We start from the raw sequence: 27,773 nt of genomic DNA, 5'->3' as shown, positions 1-27,773 counted from the left end.
GGTTGAGGGTGCGTCTAGGGCTGTTGCCCAGACTGCGGAAGTGCACAGTCTGGGGGGTTTCTCCCCCGAGTTTGTTTTGCTGCTGCATCAGGCCTTCCTCATGCACAACGCTGCCCCTGCTCCCTCGTCTGGTAAAGAGGTTGAGGTTCCCAGAGGTAAACGCCCTCGGGTTGATTCCCAGGCCTTGGAGGAATTTGTCTCCTCCGATGTAGATGAGGGCAGCGTGTCTGAGGTCTCCCAATGGTCCTTTGCGGATTCCTTGGAGGAGACGGATCCCCGCTCGGATGGAGCGGATGACCCCTCTGCAGCGCGGCTTTTTAGCCCAGAGGATTTGCCCAACCTTTTGTTACAGGCCATGGACACTTTGAAGATTTCCTCTCCGGAGGACGTCTCTCCCTCAGCCCCTGTTGGCTCTGCCATTATGCTGGGGACGAAGCGCCCGCCTAGAACCTTCCACGTGCATGATGCCATGCACACCTTAATTTCGGCTCAATGGGATGTCCCAGAAGCGAGCCTTAAAGTGGCTAGGGCTATGTCCTGCCTCTATCCTTTGGCTGTGAGTGAACGTGAGGCCTATCTGTGGCCTACCGTGGATTCTTTAATCACTGCGGTGACTAAGAAAACGGCGTTGCCGGTGGAAGGTGGCACGGCCCTAAAGGACGCCCAAGACAGAAGATTGGAGGCGGCCTTAAGGTCGTCCTTTGAGGCGGCTGCTTTAAGTTTGCAGGCCTCAGTTTGCGGCTCCTATGTGGCCAGGGCGTGCCTGACTATGGTGCAGCGGGCTTCCCCCTCGGATCATTCCTTGAGGGCTGATTGGCCGGCCCTGGAATCGGGCTTAGCCTATTTGGCAGACTTGCTGTATGATGTCTTGAGGGCCTCAGCGAAAGGCATGGCTCAGACAATCTCTGCGCGGCGGTGGCTTTGGCTGAAACATTGGTCTGCTGACCACGCCTCTAAATCCCGCCTGGCTAGGTTGCCTTTTAAAGGCAAGCTGCTCTTTGGGGTCGAGCTGGACAAAATCGTGACCGCTCTCGGCACGTCTAAGGGCAAGAAATTACCAGAGGTCAGGGCTCGGGCTAGTACTCGTCCCGGTACCTCCAGAGGACGGTTGCAGGAAGCCCGTCGGTACCGCCCGGGCAAGTCGGGCTCTGCCCCCTCTTCCTTCAAGAGGAATTTCTCCCCCAAGCAGCATTCCTTTCGCAGAGACCGCCGTCCCGGAGGTGCTCCCTCCGGTCCTCCCCCAGGGTCTCGTACCCAATGACAGGGTCTTGGTCCACGCCCCAGTGCAGATTGGAGGACGGCTGTCCTCGTTTCTGGGCGAGTGGACCACAATAACTTCAGACGCGTGGGTGCTGGAAGTCATCAGAGACGGTTACAAACTAGAGTTCTGCCGACCCTTAAAAGACGGGTTTGTACTCTCTCCCTGCAAGTCTCCGGTCAAAGCTGTGGCAGTGCAGCAGACCTTGGACAATCTGATCCGCCTGGGCGCGGTCGTTCCGGTGCCAGAAAGTCAGCTTGGCAAGGGACGTTACTCCATTTACTTTGTGGTACCAAAGAAAGGAGGTTCTGTCCGGCCTATCCTCGACCTCAAAGGGGTCAATCGGGCCTTGAAAGTGCGGCACTTTCGCATGGAGACTCTCCGCTCTGTTATAGCGGCAGTGAAGGCAGGAGAGTTCCTGGCATCCTTGGACATCAAGGAAGCGTACCTGCATATTCCCATCTGGCCTCCTCATCAACGCTTTCTGCGTTTTGCAGTCCTGGGACGACACTTCCAGTTCAGAGCCCTCCCTTTCGGGTTGGCTACTGCTCCGCGGACCTTTTCCAAAGTAATGGTGGTCATCGCGGCCTTCCTACGAAAGGAAGGGGTACAAGTCCATCCTTATCTGGACGACTGGTTGATCCGAGCCCCCTCTTATGCAGAGTGCGGCAAAGCTGTGGACCGGGTAGTTGCTCTTTTGAGCTCCCTGGGATGGATCATCAACTGGGAGAAGAGCCAGCTGCGCCCGACTCAGTCCCTGGAGTACCTGGGAGTTCGATTCGACACCCAAGTGGGCAGATTGTTCCTGCCAGACAATCGGATTGTCAAACTTCAGGCTCAGGTGGACCAGTTCCTAGTAGCCTCTCCCCTTCGGGCTTGGGACTATGTGCAGCTGTTGGGCTCTATGACGGCCACGATGGAAGTTGTGCCCTGGGCCAGGGCTCATATGAGACCGCTTCAACACTCTTTGCTGCAGCGCTGGACTCCGATGTCGGAGGATTATGCTGTGCGCCTTCCCTTGGACCCAGCAGTGCGCAAGGCGCTGAGCTGGTGGATGCAGACAGACAAGTTGTCTGCGGGAATGCCTCTGGTGACCCCAGAGTGGATTGTCGTCACGACGGACGCCTCGTTGTCGGGCTGGGGAGCCCACTGCTTGGGAAGGACAGCGCAGGGGCTCTGGTCTCCTGCAGAGGCAAAGTGGTCTATCAACCTCCTGGAACTCAGAGCCATTCGGTTGGCGCTTTTGGAGTTCATCCCGGTACTGGTGTTGAAGCCTGTACGGGTCCTGTCGGACAATGCCACGGCTGTGGCCTATGTCAACCGCCAGGGAGGTACCAAGAGCGCCCCTCTAGCCAAGGAGGCTATGAATCTTTGCCAGCGGGCGGAAGTGAACCTGGAGCAGCTTTCAGCGGCCCAAATTGCCGGAGTCATGAATGTCAAGGCGGACTTTCTCAGTCGCCATACCTTGGAGCCCGGAGAGTGGCAGCTATCTGCTCAGGCGTTCTTGGACATCACGAAGCGCTGGGGCCAGCCGAGCCTAGATCTGATGGCGTCATCGGCCAATTGCCAAGTGCCGCGCTTTTTCAGCAGAGGACGGGACCCTCGATCCCTGGGAGTAGATGCTCTTCTCCAACAGTGGCCGACACAAGAGCTTCTCTATGTGTTCCCGCCCTGGCCCATGTTGGGCAGGGTGCTAGACCGGGTGGCAAAGCATCCCGGCAGGGTAATCCTGGTGGGTCCGGATTGGCCCAGGCGTCCCTGGTATGCGGACTTGATCAGGCTCTCAGTCGACGATCCTCTGCGGCTGTCAGTGGAGCAGGGCCTGTTACATCAGGGTCCCGTGGTGATGGAGGATCCCTCCCCCTTTGGTCTTACGGCCTGGCTATTGAGCGGCAGCGTCTGGGGAAGAAGGGCTTCTCAGACAAGGTCATCGCCACTATGCTGAGAGCGAGGAAGCGCTCTACTTCTACTGCTTACGCCAGGGTTTGGCGTATCTTTGCAGCGTGGTGTGAAGCAGGCTCACTTTCTCCCTTCACTGCTCCAATTTCTTCAGTGTTGGCGTTCCTGCAAGAAGGTCTGGAGAAAGGCCTGTCGCTCAGTTCCCTTAAAGTCCAGGTAGCGGCTCTGGCTTGCTTCAGGGGCCGCCTGAAGGGTGCTTCCCTGGCTTCGCAGCCAGATGTGGTGCGCTTTCTCAAGGGAGTTAATCACCTGCGCCCTCCTCTGCACTCAGTGGTGCCTGCGTGGAATCTCAACCTGGTACTAAGAGCATTGCAGAAGCCGCCTTTTGAACCCTTGTCAAGGGCATCTCTGAAAGACCTGACGTTGAAAGCAGTCTTTTTGGTGGCTATCACTTCAGCCAGAAGAGTTTCCGAGCTCCAGGCGCTCTCAGGTCGAGAGCCTTTTCTGCAGTTCACTGAGGCAGGAGTGACTTTTCGCACAGTGCCTTCCTTCCTGCCCAAGATTGTTTCTCGCTTCCATGTGAATCAGCAGCTCTGTCTCCCTTCCTTTCGTAGGGAGGACTACCCAGAGGAGTACTCTGCTCTTAAATATCTGGATGTGAGACGAGTCATCATCAGATACTTGGAAGTGACCAATGATTTCCGGAAATCGGATCATCTGTTTGTCCTGTTTGCAGGTCCTCGTAAGGGTCTGCAGGCTGCTAAGCCTACAGTGGCAAGATGGGTCAAGGAAGCCATTGCAGCGGCTTATGTGGCCGCGGGGAAGGTGCCGCCTATCCAGCTGAAGGCTCACTCCACGAGAGCTCAGGCGGCCTCGATGGCAGAGGCCGGATCCGTCTCCTTGGAAGAGATATGCAAGGCGGCAACTTGGGCTTCGGCTCATACATTCGCCAAGCATTACCGTTTGACTGTGGCTGCACGGGCGGAGGCCCGGTTTGGAGCTTCAGTGTTGAGGTCAGGGATTTCAATGTCCCGCCCTGGGTGAGTACTGCTTCGGTACATCCCACCAGTCTATGGATTGATCAGCTTGATGATATGGAAGGTAAAATTATGTATAATCATACCTGATAATTTTCTTTCCATTAATCATAGCTGATCAATCCATAGCCCCTCCCAGATATCTGTACTGTTTTTATTCTGGTTGCATTTCAGGTTCAAGTTTAGTCTTCAGTTACTTCAGAAAGACTTCGTGTTCAAGTTTTTTCACTTGGATTCTTCAAGAGTTAAGACGAGTTTGTGTTACAGTGAGCTGCTGCATTCCTCTCCCCTCCGTTTTACGGGGCTGGATTGAGACTTAAAATTCTGTCGGCACTCCCTCCCGCTTCGTGCGGCTGTAGGGCAGCTTTGTACCCCTCCCGCTTCGGCGGTGTTAGGGTCAGTCAGCTCCTCCCGCGGTTGCGGTTGCAGGATAAGCCAGATCCCCCCGCATCGGCGGGTGTGGTGTCCCTCCCCCGCTCCGCGGGGATGAGCTGGACGGATTCCCCTCCCCCACTTGTGTGGGGATGAGCTGGGTTAATTCCCCTCCCCCGTTTCGGCGGTGGTGAGCTGGGCAGAGTGTCCCTTCGTGGGTGTAATTCTCTAAGTGCTGAGTCCTGCGGATGGAGCTTTGATATCGACATACTGAGGAGTTTCCGGCAGCACATGACCACATATAGGGAGGCAAAAGTTTGCTCTCTATCTCCACCTGCTGGTAGATGGACACAACCCACCAGTCTATGGATTGATCAGCTATGATTAATGGAAAGAAAATTATCAGGTATGATTATACATAATTTTACCTTTCAATTACCCCGATATTGACTGGGTAAATATAATGTCAGGGCATGCTAGGGAGGTAAAATTCCTTGACAAAATCAAGGACTGCTTTATGGAGCAGCTGGTACAGGAGCCAACAAGAGGAGGCAAAATTCTAGACCTAGTCCTTAGTGGAGCACATGATATGGTGCAGGAGGTAATGCTGCTGAGGCCACTTGATAACAGTGATCATATGATCAGATTTGATACTGGCTTTGGAGTAAATATAAGAAATCAATATGTTAGCATTTAACTTTCAAAAAGTTAATAAAATGAGAGAACGGTGAAAAAAAAGCTTGGAGTAGCAGCTGCGAAGGTCAAAAATTTACATCAGGTGTGGATGCTCTTCAAAAATACCATCCTGGAAGCCCAGGCCAAATATATTCAGTGTATTAAAAAAGGAAGATGGAAAATCAAACAGCCAGCATGGTTAAAATATGAGGTGAAGGAAGCTATTAGAGCTAAAAGAAAATCCTTCAGAAAATGGAAGAAGGATCTGACTGAAAATAATAAGAAACAGCATAAGGAATGGCAAGTGAAATGTAAAGTGGAACTTTGAGGAAAAAAGATTGCATTGGAGGAAAAAACACATAGTGTAAATTTTTTTTAGGTATATTAAAAACAAGAAGCTGGCAAAAGAATCATTTGTACCGCTAGATGACCGGAGGGTAAAAGGGACACTCGGGGAATACAAAGACATAGTGGAGAGATTAATTGAATTCTTTGCTTTTGTCATCACCGAGGAAGATTTGGGAGAGATCCAGAGACTTTGAGAAAAAGATTGCATTGGAGGCAAAAGTACACAGTAAAAAGTTTTGTAGGTATATTAAAAGCAAGAAGCTGGCAAAAGAATCAGTTGGACCGCTAGATGACTGAGGGGTAAAAGGGGGACACTCAGAGTAAATGAATTCTTTTCTTCAGTCTTCACCGAGGAAGATTTGGGAGAGGTACTGGTGATAGAAAAGATATTCAAAGCTGGTGAGTCAGAGAAACTGAATGAAATCTTTGTAAACCTGGAAGGTGTAATAGTGCAATTTCACAGATTGAAGAGTAGCAAATCGCCTGGACTGGATGGTATTAATCGGAGAATACTGACAGAATTGAAAAATGAACTTACAGAACTATTGTTAGTATGTAATTTATCTTTATAATTGAATATGGTACCGGAAGATTGGAGGGTGGCCATTGTAACGCCGATTTTTTATTTTTCCTAAAAAGGTTCCAGAATTGATCCAGGAAATTATAGACTGGTGAGCCTGACGTCGGTGCCGGTCAAAATGGTAAAGGCTATTATAAAGAACAAAATTAGAGAGCACATTCAAAAGCATGGATTGATGAGACAAAGCCAACATGGATTTAATGAAGAGAGATTTTGCCTCACCAATCTATTACATTTCTTTGAAGGGTTGAACAAACACATGGATAAAGGTGAGCCAGTCGATATTGTGTATCTGGGTGTTCAAAAGGCATTTGACAGAGTACCTCATGAAAGACTCTAGAGGAATTTGGAGAGTCATGGGATAGGAGGTAGTGTACTGTTGTGGATTAAAAACTGGTTAAGAGATAGAAAACATAGAGTAGGGTTAAATGGTCAGTGTTCTCAATGGAGAAGGATAAATAGTTGGGTTCCTCAGGGGTCTCTGCTGGGACCTTTGCTTTTTAACATATTTTATAAATGATCTAAAGACGGGAGTAACTAGTGAGGTAATTAAATTAGCTGACAACACAAAGTTATTCAAGGTTGTTAAATCACAAGAGGATTGTGAAAAATTGTAAGAGGACCTTATGAGACTGGGAGACTGGGCATCCAAATGGCAGATGACATTTAATGTGAGCAAGTGCAAAGTGATGCATGTAGGAAAGAGGAACCCGAACTATAGCTAAGTGATCAAGGTTCCACATTAGGAGTCACCAACCAGGAAAGGGATCTAGGTGTCATCGTTGATGATTTGAAACCCTCTGCTCAGTGTGCGGCTGCTGCTAAAAAAGCAAATAGAATGTTGGTATTATTAGGAAAGGAATGGAAAACAAAAATGAGTACGGTTTTATGCTTTTGTATTGCTCCATAGTTTGACTGCACCTGGAATATTGTGTGCAATTCTGGTCACCGCATCTCCAAAAAGATATAGTGGAATTAGAAAAGGTATAGAGAAGGGTGACAAATGATGAAGAGGATGGGACGACTTTTCAGCTTGCAGAAGAGATGGCTGTGGGGAGATATGATGAGGTCTATAAAATAATGAGTGGAATGGAACAGGTACATGTGAATTTGTTTACTCTTTCCAAAACTACTAGGACTAGGGGGCACGCAATGAAGCTACGAAGTAGTAAATTTAAAACAACTCGGAGAAAAAATTTCTTCACTCAACTTGTAATTGAACTCTGGAATTCATTGTCAGAGAATATTTTATTTTTTTATTTTTGTTACATTTGTACCCCGCGCTTTCCCACTCATGGCAGGCTCAATGCGGCGGGCAATGGAGGGTTAAGTGACTTGCCCAGAGTCACAAGGAGCTGCCTGTGCCGGGAATTGAACTCAGTTCCTCAGTTCCCCAGGACCAAAGTCCACCACCCTAATCACTAGGCCACTCCTCCACTCCAGTTAGCTGGGTTTAAAAATGGTTTGGATAGCTTCCTAAAAGAAAAGTCCAGAAGCCATTATTAAAATGATGGGAAAATCCACTGCTTATTTCTAGGATTTGTCGTGTTGAATATATGAGACTCCTCCTTGATTAGTAAAGAGAACAATCATTATACAAATGGTTGGGTATTACTCCGAGTGAGAGCTCTACTTCTTATGATTTTGCAAGTATTGATAGTGATAGTAGAGAAGTGCTGTATACATTTGACAGTATTTCTAGGATAAGCAGCATAAAATGTATTCTGTTTTGGGATCTTGCCAGGTACTTGTGACCTGGATTGGCCACTGTTGGAAACAGGATACTGAGCAAGATGGACATTCAATCTGTCCCAGTATGGCAATACTTATGTACTTATTCTGACAAATAGGTCAAGGCAGTTAAAACAGAAGTAATAGAAGGAGAAAAATTCCATTAAAATCAAACACTCACATGCAAACAAGCACAGTCAGTCATGAAAGCCTCTCTCAAGTCTAAGGCTTAAAGGCCAGTGTAAACAGATGGGCTTTTAATAAGGTCTTGAACCTTTTTAGATAAATGCAGAACCTGAAGTCAAATTGAGCCTCTGATGCTGGAGGAATAGGGATGAGAGAAAAGGGGTACAGGACATGGGTGTTGCAGATATTACTGGGTAAGGGAGTATGTAGGCTGTTGCTTCTGGAGTTTACTAACTTTGAAGATAAGAACACGCGTATTGCCATCCTTGGACAGAATTCCAGAGTTTAATTACATGTTGAGGGAAGAAATATTTTCTCCAATTCGTTTTAAATTTACTACTTTGTAGCTTCATTGCGTGCCCCCTAGTCCTAGTATTTTGGAAAGAGTAAACAGATTCATGTCCACCCGTTCCATTCCACTCATTATTTTGTAGACCTCTGTCATATCTCCTTTAGCCTTTCCTCATAGGGAAGTCGTCCCATCCCCTTTATCATTTTCATCGCCCTTCTCTGTACCTTTTCTAATTCCACTATATCTTTTTTTTAGATGCGGTATTCAGAATTGCACACAATATTTGAAGTGCAGTTGGGACGTTTGAGTTCTCCGCCCTTGGTGGATTCTCTTGAACCTATCTCATTAAATGTCATCTGCCATTTGGATGCCCAGTCTCCCAGTCTCATAAAGTCCAATTGTAATTTTCACAATCTTCTTGCAATTTAACAACTTTGAATAACTTTGTGTTGTCAGCAATTACCTCACTAGTTACTCCCATCTCTAGATCATTTATAGATATATTAAAAAGCAACGGTCCCAGCACAGACCCCTGGGGAACCCCACTATCTACCCTTCCCCATTGAGAATACTGACCATTTAACCCTTCTCTGTGTTTTCTATCTTTTAAACAGTTTTTAATCCACAATAAAACACTACCTCCTATCCCATGACTCTCCAGTTTCCTCTGGAATCTTTCATGAGGTACTTTGTCAAATGCCTTTTGAAAATCCAGATACACAATATCGACCGGCTCACCTTTATCCATGTGTTTGTTCACTCCTTCAGAGAAGTGTAATAGATTAGTGAGGCAAAATTTCCCTTCACTAAATCCATGTTGGCTTTGTCTTGTTATTCCGTGCTTTTGAATATGCTCTGTAATTTTGTTCTTTATAATAGTCTCTACCATTTTGCCCAGGAGCGACGTCAGGCTCACCAGTCTATAATTTCCCGGATCACCTCTGGAACCTTTTTAAAAATTGGCGTTACACTGGCCACCCTCCATTCTTCCGGTACCATTCTCGATTTTAAAGATAAATTACATCTTACTAACAATAGTTCTGCAAGTTCATTTTTCAATTCTATCAGTACTCTGAGATGCAACTGCTCTATTGTTAAATTTGGTCACCTCTTGTTTTCTGAAGATTCAACTGTTCTGTTGTTAAATTTGGTCATATCTTGTTTTCTTTTAGGTCTTGGTCTTGATGCAAAATTTGGAAAAGCCTCGAAGACGTCGCACTAAACCTTCAAACAAAAACAAACTGTTCATAACTTATTGTATGGACTCTTGCTGTCCATTGTAAGAGATTGGACATTTTTTTATTTGTTAAATATATTTTACAGGAACTTTTTAAAACATTTTTTTAGTTATTGAGAGAGGAGTTTCAGGGGAAGTTGTGATCAGAGATGTGGACCAGTCAGCACAGGTTTTCTTCCTTCTATTAAAGAGGCACAGAGAGAGAACTGGGCATTGAAAAATGTCTCCTATGTTATGTTTGTGTTTGGTTCTCAAAACTTTATGGGTCTCCAGTATTCAGAGCTTTCCTTTTAGGCACAAAATGGAAGATAGTCTTGGACTAAACATTGTTGAATATCCACAAGAATGTGTGTTTCTCAAAGCAAAATGGAGTCTATAGTTCATGAAAATTTAGCTTAGTACTCATTAACTGCAGCGTCTGTGTGCTGTGGCCCACTCCCACCATTTCAGTGATATTCTGATAAGCTGGGAATGTTAAAGAAATTTACCTGAGGCATTGTATCCCCAACCCCCAAAACAATACTACTTCCCCTGCTGAGTAGAATACAATACTGACTGTACTGTGCAAGTCATTGGTAAGACTCTGCTCGGAGTATTGTGTTCAGTTTTGGCGGCCAAATCTCACTAAAGAATAGACTTGAAGCAGTTCAGAGGAAGGGAAATGGGACTTGATATACTGCCTTTCTGAGGTTTTTGCAACTACATTCAAAGTGGTTTACATATATTCAGGTACTTATTTTGTACCAGGGGCAATGGAGGGTTAAGTAACTTGCCCAGAGTCACAAGGAGCTGCAGTGGGAATCAAACTCAGTTCCCCAGGATCAAAGTCCACTGCACTAACCACTAGGCATAAGAATGGTATCGTGAGCAATTCTGTATAGGATGCACCAAGTCTGGCGCCCAAAAAGTGAGCACTTAGCCAGTATTCTATTACAGCCAAATTGCATGCCACAGCTGTTTAGAATACTAGCTTGTCGGCAAAGTAGTACCTAAATCTGGGTGCACCATTAACCCCTGCTTTATGGCAGGCATAACTGGTGTGCCTAAATGTGGCAGTTGTACATATAACTGCTAGTATTCTGGAAAGTACACACTAGACTATTGACATGCCCCTAACCCACCCACGTGCACACCCTCCATTGCAGTTGCCCACTTATAGGATTTAGGCACCAACTTTGTAGAATAGATGTGTACCTCACTAATGCATGTAACTGCTAATTATTGACAATTATTGATAATTAATGGTACTTTAGGGCCAAACAGCTGTTATGCATGTAATTGAGTTATTCTGTAAAGTGCATACACACATTTGTCTGAAACTGCACCAGTTATAGAATTAGAAGGATAGGGTTTGTGCTAAATGACATATACGTACGAGAAGAGGCTTGAATACCTGAATATGTATTCCCTAGAAGATTGGAGGAACAGTGGCGATATGATGTAGATGTATAAATACTTGAAAGGTATTAATATACAAACATGAGGAAGCAGTAGAACTAGGGGACCTGAATTAAGGTGACACTCTAGGAGTAATGTCAAAAAATTCTTCTTCATGGAGATGATGGATGCCTGAATTACCCTCCCAGTGGAGGTGGTGGGTACAAACAGTAAAAGAATTCAATAATGCATGAGATAAAATAAAGAGGATCCCTGTATAGAAAGAGGTTGGAATTAAGCAAAACTTAAATGATCTTCGCAGTTTAAAAAGGGCTTGAATGAATGCAGCTACATCTTAGGCCACCTTGTTGGGTCAACCATACAGGTCTTTATCTGAAGTCATTTCTTTGATTAATTGCTAATAGCCATGTGGCCTGGGAAGCTCATTCCATCCTGAATATAATACTGACCCTATTACTGCTACTCATTGCTGCCATAGGTAAGAGTATCAAAGTGACAGTGGATGAAAGGTAGGAGACATTTAAGGTTGTGAATGACTGGGGGAGGAAGAAAAGGAATGAGAGAAGTGAGTGACTAGTTGTGCATAGCCTGTATGTTATAGTGTTAGTCTGTCACATTTGATTTTTCTCTGTTTTGAGACTTTTTGTGTAGATTGCTCAATGTAGCTTTGTATAACCAGTGGTATAAAAAAAAAAAAAAGTATCATGGTGTACATGTTGTGATAGGATGCTGTGCTTCCACAAGACTATTCTGTTTCTTCACGGACAAGCAGGATAAAACAGCTATGCATAGGTGATGTCAGCACATGAGGTTGCTAGGTCAGATATGCTCTCCCTTTCTGGGCATGTGCCAACTTGCAGTCACCTAGAGGTCTTTTTCATCTGCTTGAACCTGCCAGATGCACTCTGCTCATCTACAATTTCTTTTTCCTCATTAAACCATGGCAGATGATAAAACGGAAGAAAATTTAAAAAGAGTACCAAGGACAAGCAAAATAAACCAGATTCAAAAAGTACTTGCAATGCTCCAAGAACACAGCTCTCTGACTCCCATCACATGTATCATGTATATGTTCATTGCTCAGACCCTGGCATATTATTATTATTTATTTAGATTTTGCTCACACCTTTTTCAGTAGTAGCTCAAGGTGAGTTACATTCAGGTACTCTGGATATTTCTCTGACCCAGGAGGGCTCACAATCTAATTTTGTACCTGAGGCAATGGAGGGTTAAGTGACTTGCCCAAGATCACAAGGAGCAGCAGTGGGATTTGAACCGGCCACCTCTGGATTGCAAGACCAGTGCTCTAACCACTAGCCCACTCCTCCAATCCATTGTATTTGCCTGATCAAAATGTACCTGCATGTTCTAAAAGAGCCTCACCATGCCTTTGCTTCTACCTCCTCTGAGCCTCCCCTCCAGCTCTAACACTGGGATCACAACAAGAGCTGTAGTAGTGGCATAACCCACCTTGGCATCTCTCCTGCAAAAGCTAGATCACCCAGCAACTTCTAACAGTCTAGCTTCCTTCCTTCCTTCCATCTCTCCTACTGCCATCCCTTTTATCTGTCATATCTTCAATCTTTCACTGTCCACTTCGACTGTTCCTGCTGCCTTCAAACATGCCGTAGTCACACCAGTCCTTAAAAAAAACCTTCATTGGACCCTACCTGTCCTTCCAACTATTGCCCCATCTCCCTCCTCCCATTGCTATCCAAGGTACTTGAACATGCTCTTCACCACCGTTGCGTTGACTTTTTCATCTCAAGGTATTCTTAATCCACTTCAATCTGGCTTTCACCCCCTTCATTCAACTAAAACAGCGCTTGCTAAAGTCTCCAATGATCTGTTCCTGGCCAGATCCAAAGGTCTCTATTCTATCCTCATCCTTCTCGATCTGTCTGCTGCTTTTGACACTGTTGATCACAGCCTACTCCTTGATACTCTGTCCTCACTTGGATTTCACGGCTCTGTTCTTTCCTGGTTTTCTTCTTATCTCTCCCAGCGTACCTTTAGTGTATATAGTGGATCCTCCTCTACTTCTATCCCACTGTCAGTTGGTGTACCTCAGGGATGTGTCCTGGGACCTATTCTTTCTCCATCTAATCTTCTTCCCTTGGTACTCCGATCTCATCCCATGGTTTTCAGTATCATCTTTACACTGATGACTCCCAGATCTACCTCTCCACATCAGAAATCTCAGCTGAAATCCAGGCCAAAGTATCAGCCTGCCTGTCTGACATTGCTGCCTGGATGTCTCAGCGACATCTGAAACTAAACATGACCAAGACTGAGCTTCTCATCTTTCCCCCTAAACCAACCTCTCCTCCTCCCCCATTCTCTATTTCTGTGGATAACACTCTCATCCTTCCTGTCTCATCAGCTCGTAACCTTGGGGTCATCTTCGACTCCTCCCTCTCCTTCTCTGCACATATTCAGCAGACTGCTAAAACCTGTCGTTTCTTTCTCTATAATATCATCAAAATTCGCCCTTTCTGAGCAGACTACCAGAACCCTCATCCACACTCTTATCACCTCTCGCTTAGACTATTGCAACTTGCTTCTCACAGGTCTCCCACTTAGCCATCTCTCTCCTCTTCACTCTGTTCAAAATTCTGCTGCGCGACTAATATTCCGCCAGTGTCGTTATGCTCATATTAGCCCTCTTCTCAAGTCACTGGTTTCCTATCCATTTCCGCATACAGTTCAAACTCCTCTTATTGACCTATAAGTGCATTCACTCTGCAGCTCCTTAGTACCTCTCCACTCTCATCTGTCCCTATGTTCCTCCCTGGGAACTCCGTTCACTGGGTAAATCTCTCTTATCTGCACCCTTCTCCTCTGCTAACTCCAGACTCCGTTCCTTTTATCTTGCTGCATCATATGCCTGGAATAGACTTCCTGAGCCGGTACGTCAAGTTCCATCTCTGGCCGTCTTCAAATCTAAGCTAAAAGCCCACCTTTTTGATGCTGCTTTTAACTCCTAACCCTTATTCACTTGTTCAGAACCCTTATTTTATCATCCTAACTTTGATATTCCCTTATCTCTTGTTTGGCCTGTTTGTCTGTCCATATTAGATTGGAGGCTCTGTTGAGCAGGGACTGGCTCTTCATGTTCAAGTGTACAGCGCTGTACATGTCTAGTAGCGCTTTAGAAATTATAAATAGTAGTAAGCCATATTTACCACTCTTTGGCCCCAACTACCGCCTCTTCCTAAGCAACTGGCTTTGCCTGAAAGCCTAGCCCTGCCTGATGCAGTCAACCCAGTGCTGTTGCCTTACAGCGCTGGCTCCTCTTCTCTCTCTGTCTGGTGCAGATCACACAATACTGTCGCATAGCACAGAGACATCACAGTGCCATAGATCCTGATGCAGGTATAGAGTCCTCACCTGCAGAACGCCCCTCAAGGTGCAGAAATACCAATGAAGACATGGGGAGAAGTGCATAGGCTCTCTAAGCAAGTGAAAGAGAGTAGATGGCATGAATGGGCATAAGTACATAAGTGTTGCCATACAGGGACAGCCCAAAGGTCTATCAAGCCCAGCATCCTGTTTCCAACAGTGGCCAATCCAGGTCACAAATAACCTGGCAAGATTCCAAAAAAGTACAAAACATTTTATATTGCTTATCCCAGAAATAGTGGATTTTCCCCAAGTCCATTTAATAATGGTCTATGGACTTTTCCTTTAGAAAGCCGTCCAAACCTTTTTTTTTAAACTCCGCTAAGAATTCTCTGGTAATGAATTCCAGAGTTTAATTACACATTGAGTGAAGAAAATTTTTCTCCTATTCATTTTAAATTTACTACATAGTAGCTTCATCGCATGCCCTCTAGTCCTAATTATTTTTGGAAAGCGTAAACAGACGCTTCACTTCTACCCATGCAACTCCACTCATTATTTTATAGACCTCTATCATGTCTCCCCTCAGCAGCCTTTTCTCCAAGCTGAAGAGCCCTAGCCGCTTTAGTCTTTCCTCATAGGGAAGTCGTCCCATCCCCTTTATCATTGTCATTGCCCTTCTCTGCACCTTTTCTAATTCCACTGTATCTTTTTTGAGATGCGGTGACCAGAATTGAACATAATATTCGAGGTGCGGTCGCACCATGGAGCAATACAAAGGCATTATAACATCCTCATTTTTGTTTTCCATTCCTTTCCTAATAATACCTAACATTCTATTCCTTAGCATCCCTCCGGACCGGCCCAGGATTGGACTGATGGGTTGTGCACGCCTACCAGCAGGTGGAGACTGAGAAAAAAACTCTGACTCTAGAGAGCCAATGAGAGCCCTGGTCATGTGACCCTAGTCCCAGTATTTTCTCAGTCTCCCAGCAGGTAGGACGTGAGCCTATTAGTCTCTCTTTTTGGTATTGGTAGATTTTCTTTATTGGTTCTTCTGTGCCCAGGAATTTTATTGAGGTCATTCCTGATACTAAGTGCCTTAGTGTTCAGCCTCTGGGGTGTTAAACTCGGGTGTCCCGAGTCCCTCCCCCCTATTTCCTCCCCATCTCCCTTCTGGTGTATCCCCACACAGCTTTATTAATAACTAAGGGAAGGGCTACCCTTTCATTGAAAGGAGTATTGCCTTTGGGAGAGGCAGCCAGTATTAAAAAAAAAAAAAAAAAAAAAAAAAAAGAACTGAAACAGCTGAGTAAGCTATCTGTTCCCCGCTGACTTAACGAGCAGGCAGCTCTGTCAGGCAGCTCTGTTGTGGGTTTTCAGCACCTGTTTTAAAAAAAAAAAAAAAAAAAAAGAGCTACGAGATAGGGGAAGCGAACTAAGGCAAGCCAGTGCCTTTTTAGTGTTTTATTGCTCCTGTCAGCCCTCGGGTTTTTAGCTGCTAATTAGGCTGTTAAAAAAGGCGCGAACCGCGTTGCCGCTTTCTCGCGAGTGCTCGCTTGTTGCCGCGATGGCGGAAAAGTTGAAAAGATGTGCAGTGTGTCAGCGTCGGGGAGTTAATGCCGCCGGCGCCTGTAAATTTTGTACGGCGCTTGACATGCCCGCCGTTCCTCTTCCTCCGCCGGTTTTGTCTTCGGTTCCATCGGGGGTTTCGATTTCGCCGTCGCGCTCCCTCGCTCCTAGTTCGGAGGCCTCTGGCTTAGTTCTTGAAGCGCCCGCGGCGAAAGTGGCGCGAACGGCGGCCATTTTGTCTCCTGCTCCTTCAACGTCGGGTGCCGCGTCTGGCCCTTTAAACTCCGCGATTTTGGGAGATTTAAATACGGAGGTCCTGGCACACTCGACAACCACTCAGGGAGGAGGTTTTCCCCCTGAGTTTGTTGTTCAGATGTACCAGGCCTTCCTGATGCAGCGAGAAGTGCCAGCAGCGGGGCTGGCAGGGGCTACAGCGGGGCTGTCAGGGGCTATGGGCAGTTCAGTTCCTACTGCAGCTAAGCCTAGGACATGTGAGTTTCCTTCAGATCTGATACCAGAGCATAGTTCAGACATGCCTTTTTTGGAGGAAGAGGAAGATTTAGGACCGGCACTTAATGAGCTGGCTTGGGAGGATCCTTCCTCTTTAGATCCTGACACTGTTCCTTTGGGCCAGGGGGAAGATCCCTCGGTGGCTAGAGTGTTTCACAAGGAAGATTTACAGGATCTTATTGTTATGGTGGCTACTACTTTAAATTTTGATGATCAGCCTCCAGCTTCACAAGTCCGTAAAGTTGATTTGTTGGTTAAGGGCTCTAGGGCTTCTAGCAAGACCTTTCCTATGCATGAGGACATTTGGGATGTCATTAAAGCGCAGTGGGAGGTCCCGGATGCTGCTTTTCGGCCTACTAGATCTATGTCTCGTTTATATCCAGTGCCCGAAGCTGATAAAGCACTTCTTAAGCTCCCAGTGGTTGATGCTGTGGTCTCTGCGGTTACTAAACGCAACACAGTCCCAGTAGATGGAGGAACGGCGCTTAAAGATACTCAAGACAGGCGTTTGGACTCTCTTTTGAAGCATAATTTTGAAGTTTCCTCCCTGGCAGTGCAGGCGGCCATTTGCGGATCTTTAGTGGCCAGGGCCTGCTTTCGGTGGGCCGAAAGAGTCTTGGATAGATCTTCCGATGATCTTGCAGCTATAGATGTCGAAGTGGCAAAGATTGAAACAGGCTCTGCTTTTTTAGCCGATGCACTATATGACCTGTTGAGGGCTTCTTCTAAATCTTTGGCCCTGGGAGTTGCAGCTCGCCGCTCTCTTTGGTTGAAAGGTTGGTCGGCAGATGCAGCCTCCAAATCTAAGTTGAGTAAATTTCCCTTTAGGGGTTCATTTTTGTTTGGAGACGATTTGGACAAATTGGTTCACTCCCTAGGAGACTCTAAGGTGCCTCGTCTCCCTGAAGATCGGCCTCGCCTATCCAGTCGGGGGGCCTTCTTTGGACGTGGTAGGCTAAGGTCTTTCCGTAGATTTCAGCCTGATAAAGCTTCACAGCCTCAGAGGTCGCGTTTCTTTTCCAGGAACCAGTCCTTTCGAGGTTACCGCAGAGGAGGCAGATTCTCAAGCGGCAATTTTCGCTCCCCTGCGCGTCCTTCCCAATGAAGGTGCGAGGGCCCCTTCTCTGGTACCTGTCGGAGCTCGGCTTTCTCAGTTTTATCAGAGGTGGGCCCACATTACATCAGATCAGTGGGTCTTGGAGGTGGTTCGAGACGGATATGCCTTAGAATTTGCAAGGCCTATTTCAGACGCCTTTCTGGAGTCTCCCTGTCGTTCTCCCCTCAAAGCGCGTGCGGTTCGGGAGACTCTCCAGAGGCTCTTAGATCTCCAGGCGATTTATCCAGTTCCTCCTGCCGAGTACAAGCAAGGTCGGTATTCCATTTACTTTGTGGTGCCCAAAAAGGAGGACTCCCATCGTCCTATTCTCGACCTCAAAGCTGTCAATCGCGCTCTCAAGGTCACCAGTTTCCGGATGGAGACCCTTCGGTCAGTCATAGTAGCAGTGCGCAAGGGAGAGTATTTAACAGCTTTGGACCTGACAGAGGCCTATTTGCATATTCCCATTCGTCCTGCTCACCACAAGTTTTTGCGTTTTGCAATTCTAGGCCGACATTATCAGTTTCGCGCTCTGCCTTTCGGCCTGGCGACGGCGCCGCGCACATTTACCAAAGTGATGGTCGTGGTGGCAGCGGCTCTCAGGAAGGAAGGGATTTTGGTTCATCCCTACCTGGACGACTGGTTGATAAGGGCAAAGACTTATCAAGAAAGTTGTCAGGTCACGGAGCGAGTAGTATTGTTCCTGCAGTCCCTAGGTTGGGTGGTGAACATAGCCAAGAGCCATTTGGTTCCCTCTCAGTCTCTAGAGTATTTGGGGGTCACCTTCGATACTGCGAGGGGTCGAGTTTTTCTTCCGCAGGGCAGAATCCTAAAGCTCCGGTCTCAAGTTCGGAATTTGATGCATCTGAAAGTACCGTGTGCTCGAGACTATCTTCAGGTTCTCGGTTCCATGGCTGCCTCGATAGAAGTAGTTCCCTGGGCCAGGGCTCACATGAGATCTCTTCAGTGGTCTCTTCTGACCCGGTGGTCTGCTCAAACAGATTCCCTTCTGTTGAGACTGCCTTTGCGGCTCCGGGAGCGAATCTCTCTGTTTTGGTGGCTACGGATGCAGAATCTCACTGTGGGGATGCCATTGGAGACTCCGCGGTGGATTCCTCTAACAACAGATGCCAGTCTCCGAGGCTGGGGGGCTCATTGCCTGGACAAGTGGGCCCAGGGCCTCTGGTCGCCGCTGGAAGCAGTTCAATCCATCAACTTTCTGGAGACCAGGGCGATTCGGTTAGCTCTGCTGCACTTCGGTTCTCTTCTGGAGGGCACAGCGGTGCGAGTTCTCTCGGACAACGCCTCGGCAGTAGCCTACATCAACCGCCAGGGAGGTACGAGGTGCCGTCTCCTGTGTCGGGAAGCGGAGAGTCTCCTGGCGTGGGCGGAGATTCACCTCACGGCCATCTCAGCCTCGCATGTGGCAGGAGTGGACAACGTCCAAGCAGACTTCCTCAGTCGTCACACTCTAGATCCCGGGGAATGGGCTCTGAGCGATCGGGCGTTCCAGTTGATAGTACAGCGCTGGGGTCTTCCAGTACTAGATCTCTTTGCCTCCAGGCTCAACTCCAAAGTTCCTCGCTTCTTCAGTCGCCGAAAGGATGTAAGGGCGGCAGGGGTAGACGCCCTCTTGCAGCAATGGCCCTCCGGCCTTCTTTACGCGTTTCCTCCATGGCCACTAATAGGTCGTCTCCTTCAGAAGATCGAAGACCACGGGGGGCCGATCATTTTGGTGGCACCGGACTGGCCTCGGCGTCCCTGGTACGCGGATCTCCAGCGTCTGTCCGTGGCGTCTCCTCTTCGTCTTCCGGCACACAAGGCTTTGCTGGTTCAAGGACCAGTTCCGCATCCAGATCCAGCTCGATTTTGTCTTACGGCTTGGCTCTTGAACGAGCTCATTTAACTAAGCGAGGATTTTCAACGCCAGTAATTTCTACCATGCTGCAGTCTCGTCGCCGTTCCACCTCTTTAAACTATATTCGCACGTGGAGAATTTTTGAGGATTGGTGTGCAGAAGCTGACATTGTTCCTTTTCGGGCGTCAGTACCTCAGATGTTAGATTTTTTACAGCGAGGTTTTGATAAGGGACTCTCTCTTTCGTCGCTGAAGGTGCAGGCGGCAGCTTTGTCCTGTTTCAGAGGTAGAATAAGGGGTAAGTCTTTGGCTAGTCTTCCCGAGGTGGCTCGTTTTTTGAAGGGGGTCAGCCTTCTTCGTCCTCCGGTCAGATCGGTTTTTCCATCTTGGGACCTTAATCTGGTGCTTTCGTCTCTGACAAAGCCTCCTTTTGAGCCTTTACAAACATGTTCTCTGAAGGATTTAACGCTTAAGACGGTGTTTTTGGTGGCTATCGCGTCAGCCAGAAGAGTCTCAGAGTTGCAAGCTTTTTCCTGTAGATCTCCATTTCTGGAATTTTCTAAAGAGCGAGTGGTCCTTCGGCCGGTTCCTTCCTTTTTGCCCAAGGTACTATCTCGGTTTCATATGTCCCAGTCGGTTTTTCTTCCTATTCTGGGATCCTCCTCCGGAACGCAGGAGCAGCGAAAGTTGTATACTCTGGATGTTAGGAGAGTACTTAAACGGTATCTTGCGGTTACGGAGGACTTCCGTCGATCAGACCGCCTCTTTCTGCTGTTGGCTGGTCATCGCAAGGGCCTGGCAGCTTCTAAGCCTACTTTGTCTCGGTGGATCAAAGAAATGATAGCGTCTGCTTATCTTTTGGCAGACAGACCAGTCCCGGCAGCGCTTAAAGCTCATTCTACCCGGGGGCAGGCAGCCTCGTGGGCGGAGTGTTCCTTGGTGCCACCAGCGGAGATCTGTAAGGCAGCGACTTGGTCGTCACTTCATTCTTTCTCTAGGCATTACAGGCTAGATGTACAGTGTCGTCAGGAGACCGTCTTTGCATCTCGCGTACTCACAGCGGGTTTGCTGGGGTCCCTCCCTTAGGACTACTGCTTTGTTACGTCCCATCAGTCCAATCCTGGGCCGGTCCGGAGGGATGCTAAGGAAGGAGAAATTAGACCTTACCTGCTAATTTGCTTTCCTTTAGTCCCTCCGGACCGGCCCAGGTCCCTCCCGTGTTCTATGGTTCTCAATTTTACTGTGTACAGAGATGCAACTGTCGTCTACAGAGCTGTTCTGCTAGTTAGACAGTTAAAGGAGATACATTATGCTCTATAAGAAATACAAATGCATTATGTTCTACAAGTTAAATGTTTTGCAAGTTCTCTGGTTATTCAGTTCATAATATTGTACAACTTGCACAGTTTATGGGATACACATTTCTGTTCTTAATTGGCCATGCCACGGCTCTGAGCTGAGTTGTTGGTGCGCCCAGTGTCACGGCAAAGCCGTAGTTTAAGCACGTTGGTTTCTCTCGTGCTGCCTGGCTGCTTAAATTCCTCAGGGCACAGAATATAGGTCCTTCTTTTCCTTTCTGCTTGGTTATTCAAATACTGGGACTAGGGTCACATGACCAGGGCTCTCATTGGCTCTCTAGAGTCAGAGTTTTTTTCTCAGTCTCCACCTGCTGGTAGGCGTGCACAACCCATCAGTCCAATCCTGGGCCGGTCCGGAGGGACTAAAGGAAAGCAAATTAGCAGGTAAGGTCTAATTTCTCCTTTGCTTTCTTAGCTGCAGCAGCACACTGAGCAGAAGGTTTCAACGTACCATTAACGACGACACCTAGATCCCTTTCTTGGTCTGTGACTCCTAAGGTGGAAGCTTGCATGACGTAGCTATAATTCGGGTTCCTCTTTCCCACATGCATCATAGTAACATAGTAGATGACGGCAGAAAAAGACCTGCATGGTCCATCCAGTCTGCCCAACAAGATAAACTCATGTGTATTCCTTACCTTGATTTGTACCTGCCTTTTTCAGGGCACAGACCATATAAGTCTGCCCAGCACTATCCCCGCCTCCCAACCACCAGTCTCTCCTCCCACCAGTCTCTCCTCCCACCACTGGCTCTGGCACAGACCGTATAAGTCTGCCCACCACTATCCTTGCTTCCCAACCACCAACCCCTCTTCCCCCCACCAGCTCCGCCACCCAATTTTGGCTAAGCTCCTGAGGATCCATTCCTTCTGCACAGACTGTGCTATATTCTGTTCCTGATAAGAGGACTTGTGCTTTGAAAACCTCATGGGCATCCAGAGATGAGCAACATTACAGGAACTGCATAGATTTGGGAGAAGAGTTTATGCAGCTGTGTACACAGCTCCTTCCAATCCTGTTTTATGTTCCTGTCAAGAAACCTTGGACAGCATTATAGAAGAATGACTTCCCTTGTCCCCACCACATCATTTTGGTACTGAATTATAAACCAAATTTCCAGCTATTTGACAAGATCCCTCCTTCAGTCTCTCTAGCACAGAATGTTCCAAGCCACTGCCCCAGCTTAAATGAGCGACCCCATAAAGGCAAAAACAGCACAAAGCAAGAAAACTTCAATATCCTCTCTGCAGCACTTCAAAATAAAAAGTATTGAACTCTGCCGTCCCCCTCCTTCCTTTCCAAGCATCTAACATTACCCATTCCTCATGGTCACTGACCATGACTGGTGAAAGAATATAACTGCTAGATTTCATATCCAAGGAAGACCCTTCATTTACTAAAAGAAGAATTACTTAGCCCTGGAACATGCTTAGTCCAATGTGGAGTCCTGGTGGGACTGTACATGCTTATTACAGAGGGGCCCTTTTACAAAGACACGCTGAAAAATGGCCCGTGACAGTGTAGACGCGTGTTTTGGGCACACGCAGAATTATTTTTCAGCACACCTGTAAAAAAACGCCTTTTTAAAATTTTTGTTGAAAATGGACGTGCAGCAAAATGAAAATTGCCGCGCGTCCATTTCGGGTCTGAGACCTTACCACCAGCCATTGACGTAGCGGTAAGGTCTCACGCGGTAACTGGGTGGTAATGGTCTATGCACATAAAATGCCGATTACCGCCTGCGTGCCAGAAAATAAAAATATTTTCCAAAGCACGTAGCGGGCGCGAGTCAAAAATGAAATTGCATCACTTTGCACTTGCTCACATTAAACATTATCTGCCATTTAGACACCAGTCTCCAAGTCTCATAAGGTCCTCTTGTAATTTTTCACAATCCTGCAATTTAACGACTTTGAATAACTTTGTGTCATTGGCAAATGTAATTACCTCACTAGTTACTCCCATCCCTAGGTCATTTATAAATATGTTAAAAAGCAGTGGCCCCACTAACTGCCCTTCTCCATTGAGAATACTGATCATTTAACCCTACTCTCTGTTTTCTATTTTTCAACCATTTTTTAATCCACAATAGAACACTACCCTCCTATCCCATGACCAATTTCCTCTGGAGTCTTTCATGAAGTACTTTGTCAAATGCCTTCTGAAAATACAGATACACAATATCAATCGGCTCACCTTTATTCACCCTTTCAAAGAAATGTAATAGATTGGTGAGGCAAGATTTCCCTTCACTAAATCCATGTTGACTTTGTCTCATTAATCTATGCTTTTGAATATGCTCTGTAATTTTGTTCTTTATAATAGTGTCTACCATTTTGCCCGGCATTGACATCGGACTCACCAGTCTGTAATTTCCCAGATCTCCACTGGAACCTTTTTTAAAAATCGGCGTTCCATTGGCCACCCTCCAATCTTCCGGTACCACGCTCGATTTTAAGGATAAATTACATATTACTAACCAATAGATCCGCAAGTTCATTTTTCAGTTCTGTCAGTACTCTGGGATGAATACCATCCGGTCCAGAAGATTTGCTACTCTTCAACTTGTGGAACTGCCCCATTACATCCTCCAGGTTTATAGAGAATTCATTCAGTTTCTCCGACTCGTCAGCTTCAAATACCATTTCTGGCACCGGTATCTCACCTAAATCTTCCTCGTTGAAGACCTAAGAAAATAATTCATTTAATCTCTCCACTACAGCTTTGTCTTCCCTGATTGCCCCTTTTACTCCTTGGTCATCTAGCGGTCCAACCGATTCTTTTGCCGGCTTCCTGCTTTTAATATACCTAAATAAATTTTGACTATGTGTTTTTGCCTCCAATGCAGTCTTTTTTCGAAGTCCCTCTTAGCCTTCCTTACCAGCGCTTTGTATTTGATTTGACATTCCTTATGCTGTTTCTTATTATTTTCAGTCAGTTCCTTCTTGCATTTTTGGAAGGATTTCTTTTAGCTCTAATAGCTTCCTTCACCTCACTTTTTAACTATGCCAGCTGTTGTTTGGTCTTCTGTCTGCCTGTTTTTAATGCCGCCGACCGTGAGACGTGACCGTCAGAACCAGGGAAGACGCGAAGGTCGACAGGCTGTCTGGATGGGCAGTCTTGCCTGGAGGGGAAAGTGGATGGCACCGTTGACCCGGGCCTTCCCTTCGCATAACCCCACCCGGCGGGGTCTGGGAATTGACAGCGGCTTCCCCCGTCCCCGGGCCAAAGCACTGTCCCGGCCCGAACCTCAACACCCGTCTACACCATTGGTCTTACCACGTGTGAGGAGGAAGACGCGCCGATGCCCAACTGCGCCCTAGCACTGCAGGCCAGGCAATGGCACCCCCAGCCTCACTGTATACCGTGAGGAGCATCGGCTGGCCAGCCGCAGGCCCGGGACTGCTGAAGAGGAGGTGGCAAGCACGCGGCCATAGAACTGAAGAGGGCTGATCAAGGAACAGCTTTCGGCGGTAGCCCGGAGACACCATACAGAAGATCTGGAGGCACGTGGTTAGTTGACCATTCTGCGCTGACGGCCGCGGTGTGAGCAGCCTCATCCACCGGTGAAGTGAGGTGTTCCTGGATTGCGTGCCGCCTCTCCCACAACTACGGTGAGTCACGCATCTGCTCAGGTGACTGCTTCCAAAAATCCCTCCCCCAGGGCCTCCAGAGTACCAATACTGGAACTTCGGGGTGGCGGCTTCCCACGGAGAGTACCACAGCTGCGGAGCAGAGACAGAGCACGACTGACGAATCCTGTGGGGGGCATGGCTCCGAGTCTTGGGCTGCTTCTGCAAAACTACTAGGTAGGGACCGATCGTCTATTAGGTTGTGAAGCAACCGTTAGTTTGCAACAAATGGCTGCCCCCGAGATTATGACAACGTTTGTGTTATATTAAGATCAACTAGTGACACCCCAAAGTCGCCTTCTAAGACAGAGGAAGGCAGAAGACATCCAACAACAAGAACGCAGTGGCTGGCAGTCAGAGGAACCATGAGAAACAGACTGTTGCCTAGAACCTACAGAGCCTCCTACGCATGACTGTGTAGGCAGGAGCAGCACCCAGAGTGGGTAGCATCGCCGAGCCTATACTGCAAGAGATCCCATGCCAAAGAACAGGGCCGTGCCAAGGGTCTCTTGTGCCCCCCTGCATGTGGCACAAGATGCAAAGGAAATTGGAGCTGAAAGATGGAGTGCATCTTTGTAGGATTGCTGAACAAATAAAGGGTTTACAACCACTTAGCTTTTCGTGCTTTCATGTTCACGAAATTAGTAATTAAATCTTTGATATCTAACTGGGCACATATATCATTGCGCCTGGAAATAAAAAAATATTTTGTGGACGTGCGCCAAAATTGAAATTACTGCAAGGGCCATGCGGTAACCGGGCGGTAACTCCAATTTGGTGTGTGTTCGGCACGCGTAGGCGCCTACACGGCTTAGTAAAAGGGGCCCAAAGTATGCTTCCTATTCCCTTACCACAGTCTTAACACATTGACAGAACATTATCACAATTCTTATAGAAATCTAAACCACCTCGTATTGCTTTATGGATTTTTAAATTGCCTAAAACTTATGGAGGAGTTAGTTTCCCAGATTTCGTACTTTATCACTCAGCCTTTAAGGTTATCACTGGTTTGATTCAAATTCTTCAACTCATAACTCCACATGGTTTTTGATTTAAAAGGAACATTGCACTCCTTTACCTCTTTATATTTTATCAAGTACTAATAGTAAAGCTAAAAATTGGGATCATTTATCACCAGTTATTTCAGCCACAATGTCATCCTTTAACAAACTTCACAACACTATTCCTAAGAGCTTGTTGGAGTCGTTTGATGTAATACTCCGGAATAATGTTGATATTCAAATAGAAATGGCAGCAGTGTGGTATTTGGTCCTTAAGTCAGCTCATTCACAATGGTACTCTTAAAACATTTGCCCAATTGCAGGAAGATTTTCATCTTCTTAAATCTTGAGTTCTTCACTGGGCTCAATTGTCACATGCTCAAATCCACCAAATGAAACTTTAATAAGATTGGACAAATTACTGCAATTAATTATTTTGATTTCCAAACATTACATAGTTACACATAAAGACCCTTTTATGTACAAAAAAACTAAAGTTATCAGATGCAAAAAGTGTGGATTGATATTCAAGATAACTTGTCTGATGATCTTTGGAAAATGGTTTGGTCAAAAAGCCCACAAGCCTCACTATCATTATCAATCACTCAATCTATGTTCTTCCTTCATCGCTCATTACGGACCCAAGAAAAGCTAAACTTTGTGGATCACCCTCTTCAGATTTATGCTGCTCCTGCAAACCAACAATTGGAACCTTAACTCATCTCAGTCTCAGCACTCCAACGACGGTCACGGCAACACCCGGCGGCCCAAATAACTCGGACCGGAGATGGACGTGTCAGTCACCTATTCTGCATCCGCGCGTGGGGAGAGCTGGGCTGTGCCAAAGAGCCGTGCACTGCGCGGGAAGGCAACAGCAGCGCATACGCATAGGCGCCGACGCGGTAAGTTTTATTTTCTTTTAGTTTGGATTTTGAAATACGGCAGCGCTGGGCGTGGCGCCCTTGTAGGCAGGTGCCCCCCTGCGGTGCTTACCCCGCTTACCGGGTTGGCACGGCCCTGCCAAAGAACATAGTCCTATCGCACATCCACTTACCAGAACACTGCCTATCAAAAACCCACAGTGACCCAAAACCAAATGAATACCTTCAAACTACTCCTAGCAATTAGATTGATCGGATACAATACACCTCATCAAACTGACAACAATTCAAACAACAGAAAATCACTAACACACGGACAACCACAACAGAAAGGAAAGAAAGGTCCTACTAAAATAAAGGAATGATCAAACTGACAACAATTCAAACAACGGAAAATCACCAACACGCGGATAAGCACAACAGAAGGGAAAGAAAGGCCCTACTAAAATAAAGGAATGACAACTAATAAAAATCTGCACTACATCAAACACAGTAGAACCATACCAAACAATTCAGGTGGGTTATAGTAACGCCAGATCCGCAGTAAACAAATCAGCAATACTAACAGACTGGATCACGTCAGAAAACCTTGATTTACTTTTCATAACTGAAACCTGGATCCACGACCAAAAGGACCCCATAATCCTAGACCTATGCCCTCCAGGATACAAAATCACACACTGGACCAGGATGGGCAAGAGAGGCAGAGGCATGGCACTAATCTATCATTCCTACTTTACCACTGAAACCACTGCCGAGTCCATAACACCTCAACTTGAAATTGCCTCAATCAGAATCCACAGCAAAACCCTACGCGATCATTTGAACTGTGTCCTGTTTTACAGACCACCAGGAAATTGGAATGAAGGCCAAACTAACCTCGTGGACTTAATCTCAAACACATGTGTAACGAACCCCAATATAATAGTATTAGGAGACATTAACCTCCACCTAGAAGACCCAAACTCGACCTACGCACGAGAATGCAAGGAATTCCTCCACCTGTGGGATCTTAAGTGGCCACATATGGAAGCAACCCATGTCAAAGGGCACACACCTTATCTCACACAAACTCTCGACAGACCAGAACCTAATAATAACAGGTGTTAAATGGACAGAAACACCATGGACTGATCACTACAAACTAAATTTATCCCTAAACTGCCGAAGGAAGGGATCATACAGTACACAAGAGTACATAACCTACAGCACAAGAGGTCATGTAGACACAAAAACATTCTGGAAACAAATATACAATAACGATTGGTCAGCACAAACAGACTCCATATACTACCTCAGAATGGGATAAAATATGCAAAAACATACTAGATGAAATAGCACCCTTACAAATAAGAACCTCACGTAGCTTAACTCGATACCATGGTTCAACGATGTTCTGAAAAAGCTAAAAACGCAAACCAGGAAACTTGAACGAGCATGGACAAAAACAAAAGATGAACAAACAGTCAACACATGGAAACAAACCCAAACAAAATACGCAGTAAGACAGG

At 46.6% G+C, this 27,773-nt stretch overlaps 1 protein-coding gene across 1 annotated transcript in view; it reads left to right on the top strand.

Annotated features, from left to right (window-relative positions):
* The window catches only part of SLC35B1 (solute carrier family 35 member B1), a 57,813-nt gene extending 47,976 nt beyond the window's left edge, over positions 1-9,837 (top strand). Inside the window, exon 9 of the mRNA XM_030220999.1 lies at positions 9,551-9,837. Within this exon, the coding sequence (XP_030076859.1) occupies positions 9,551-9,600 (50 nt within the window). The 3' untranslated portion in view covers positions 9,601-9,837. The remainder of the gene's footprint in view (positions 1-9,550) is intronic.
* Positions 9,838-27,773: the final 17,936 nt, after the last annotated feature.

Source organism: Microcaecilia unicolor, chromosome 12, assembly GCF_901765095.1.
Source record: "Microcaecilia unicolor chromosome 12, aMicUni1.1, whole genome shotgun sequence".
In the NCBI taxonomy this organism is placed as follows: domain Eukaryota; kingdom Metazoa; phylum Chordata; class Amphibia; order Gymnophiona; family Siphonopidae; genus Microcaecilia; species Microcaecilia unicolor.
Note: the sequence above shows the minus strand (reverse complement) of the source record. Positions and strands in the feature narration are given on the sequence as shown.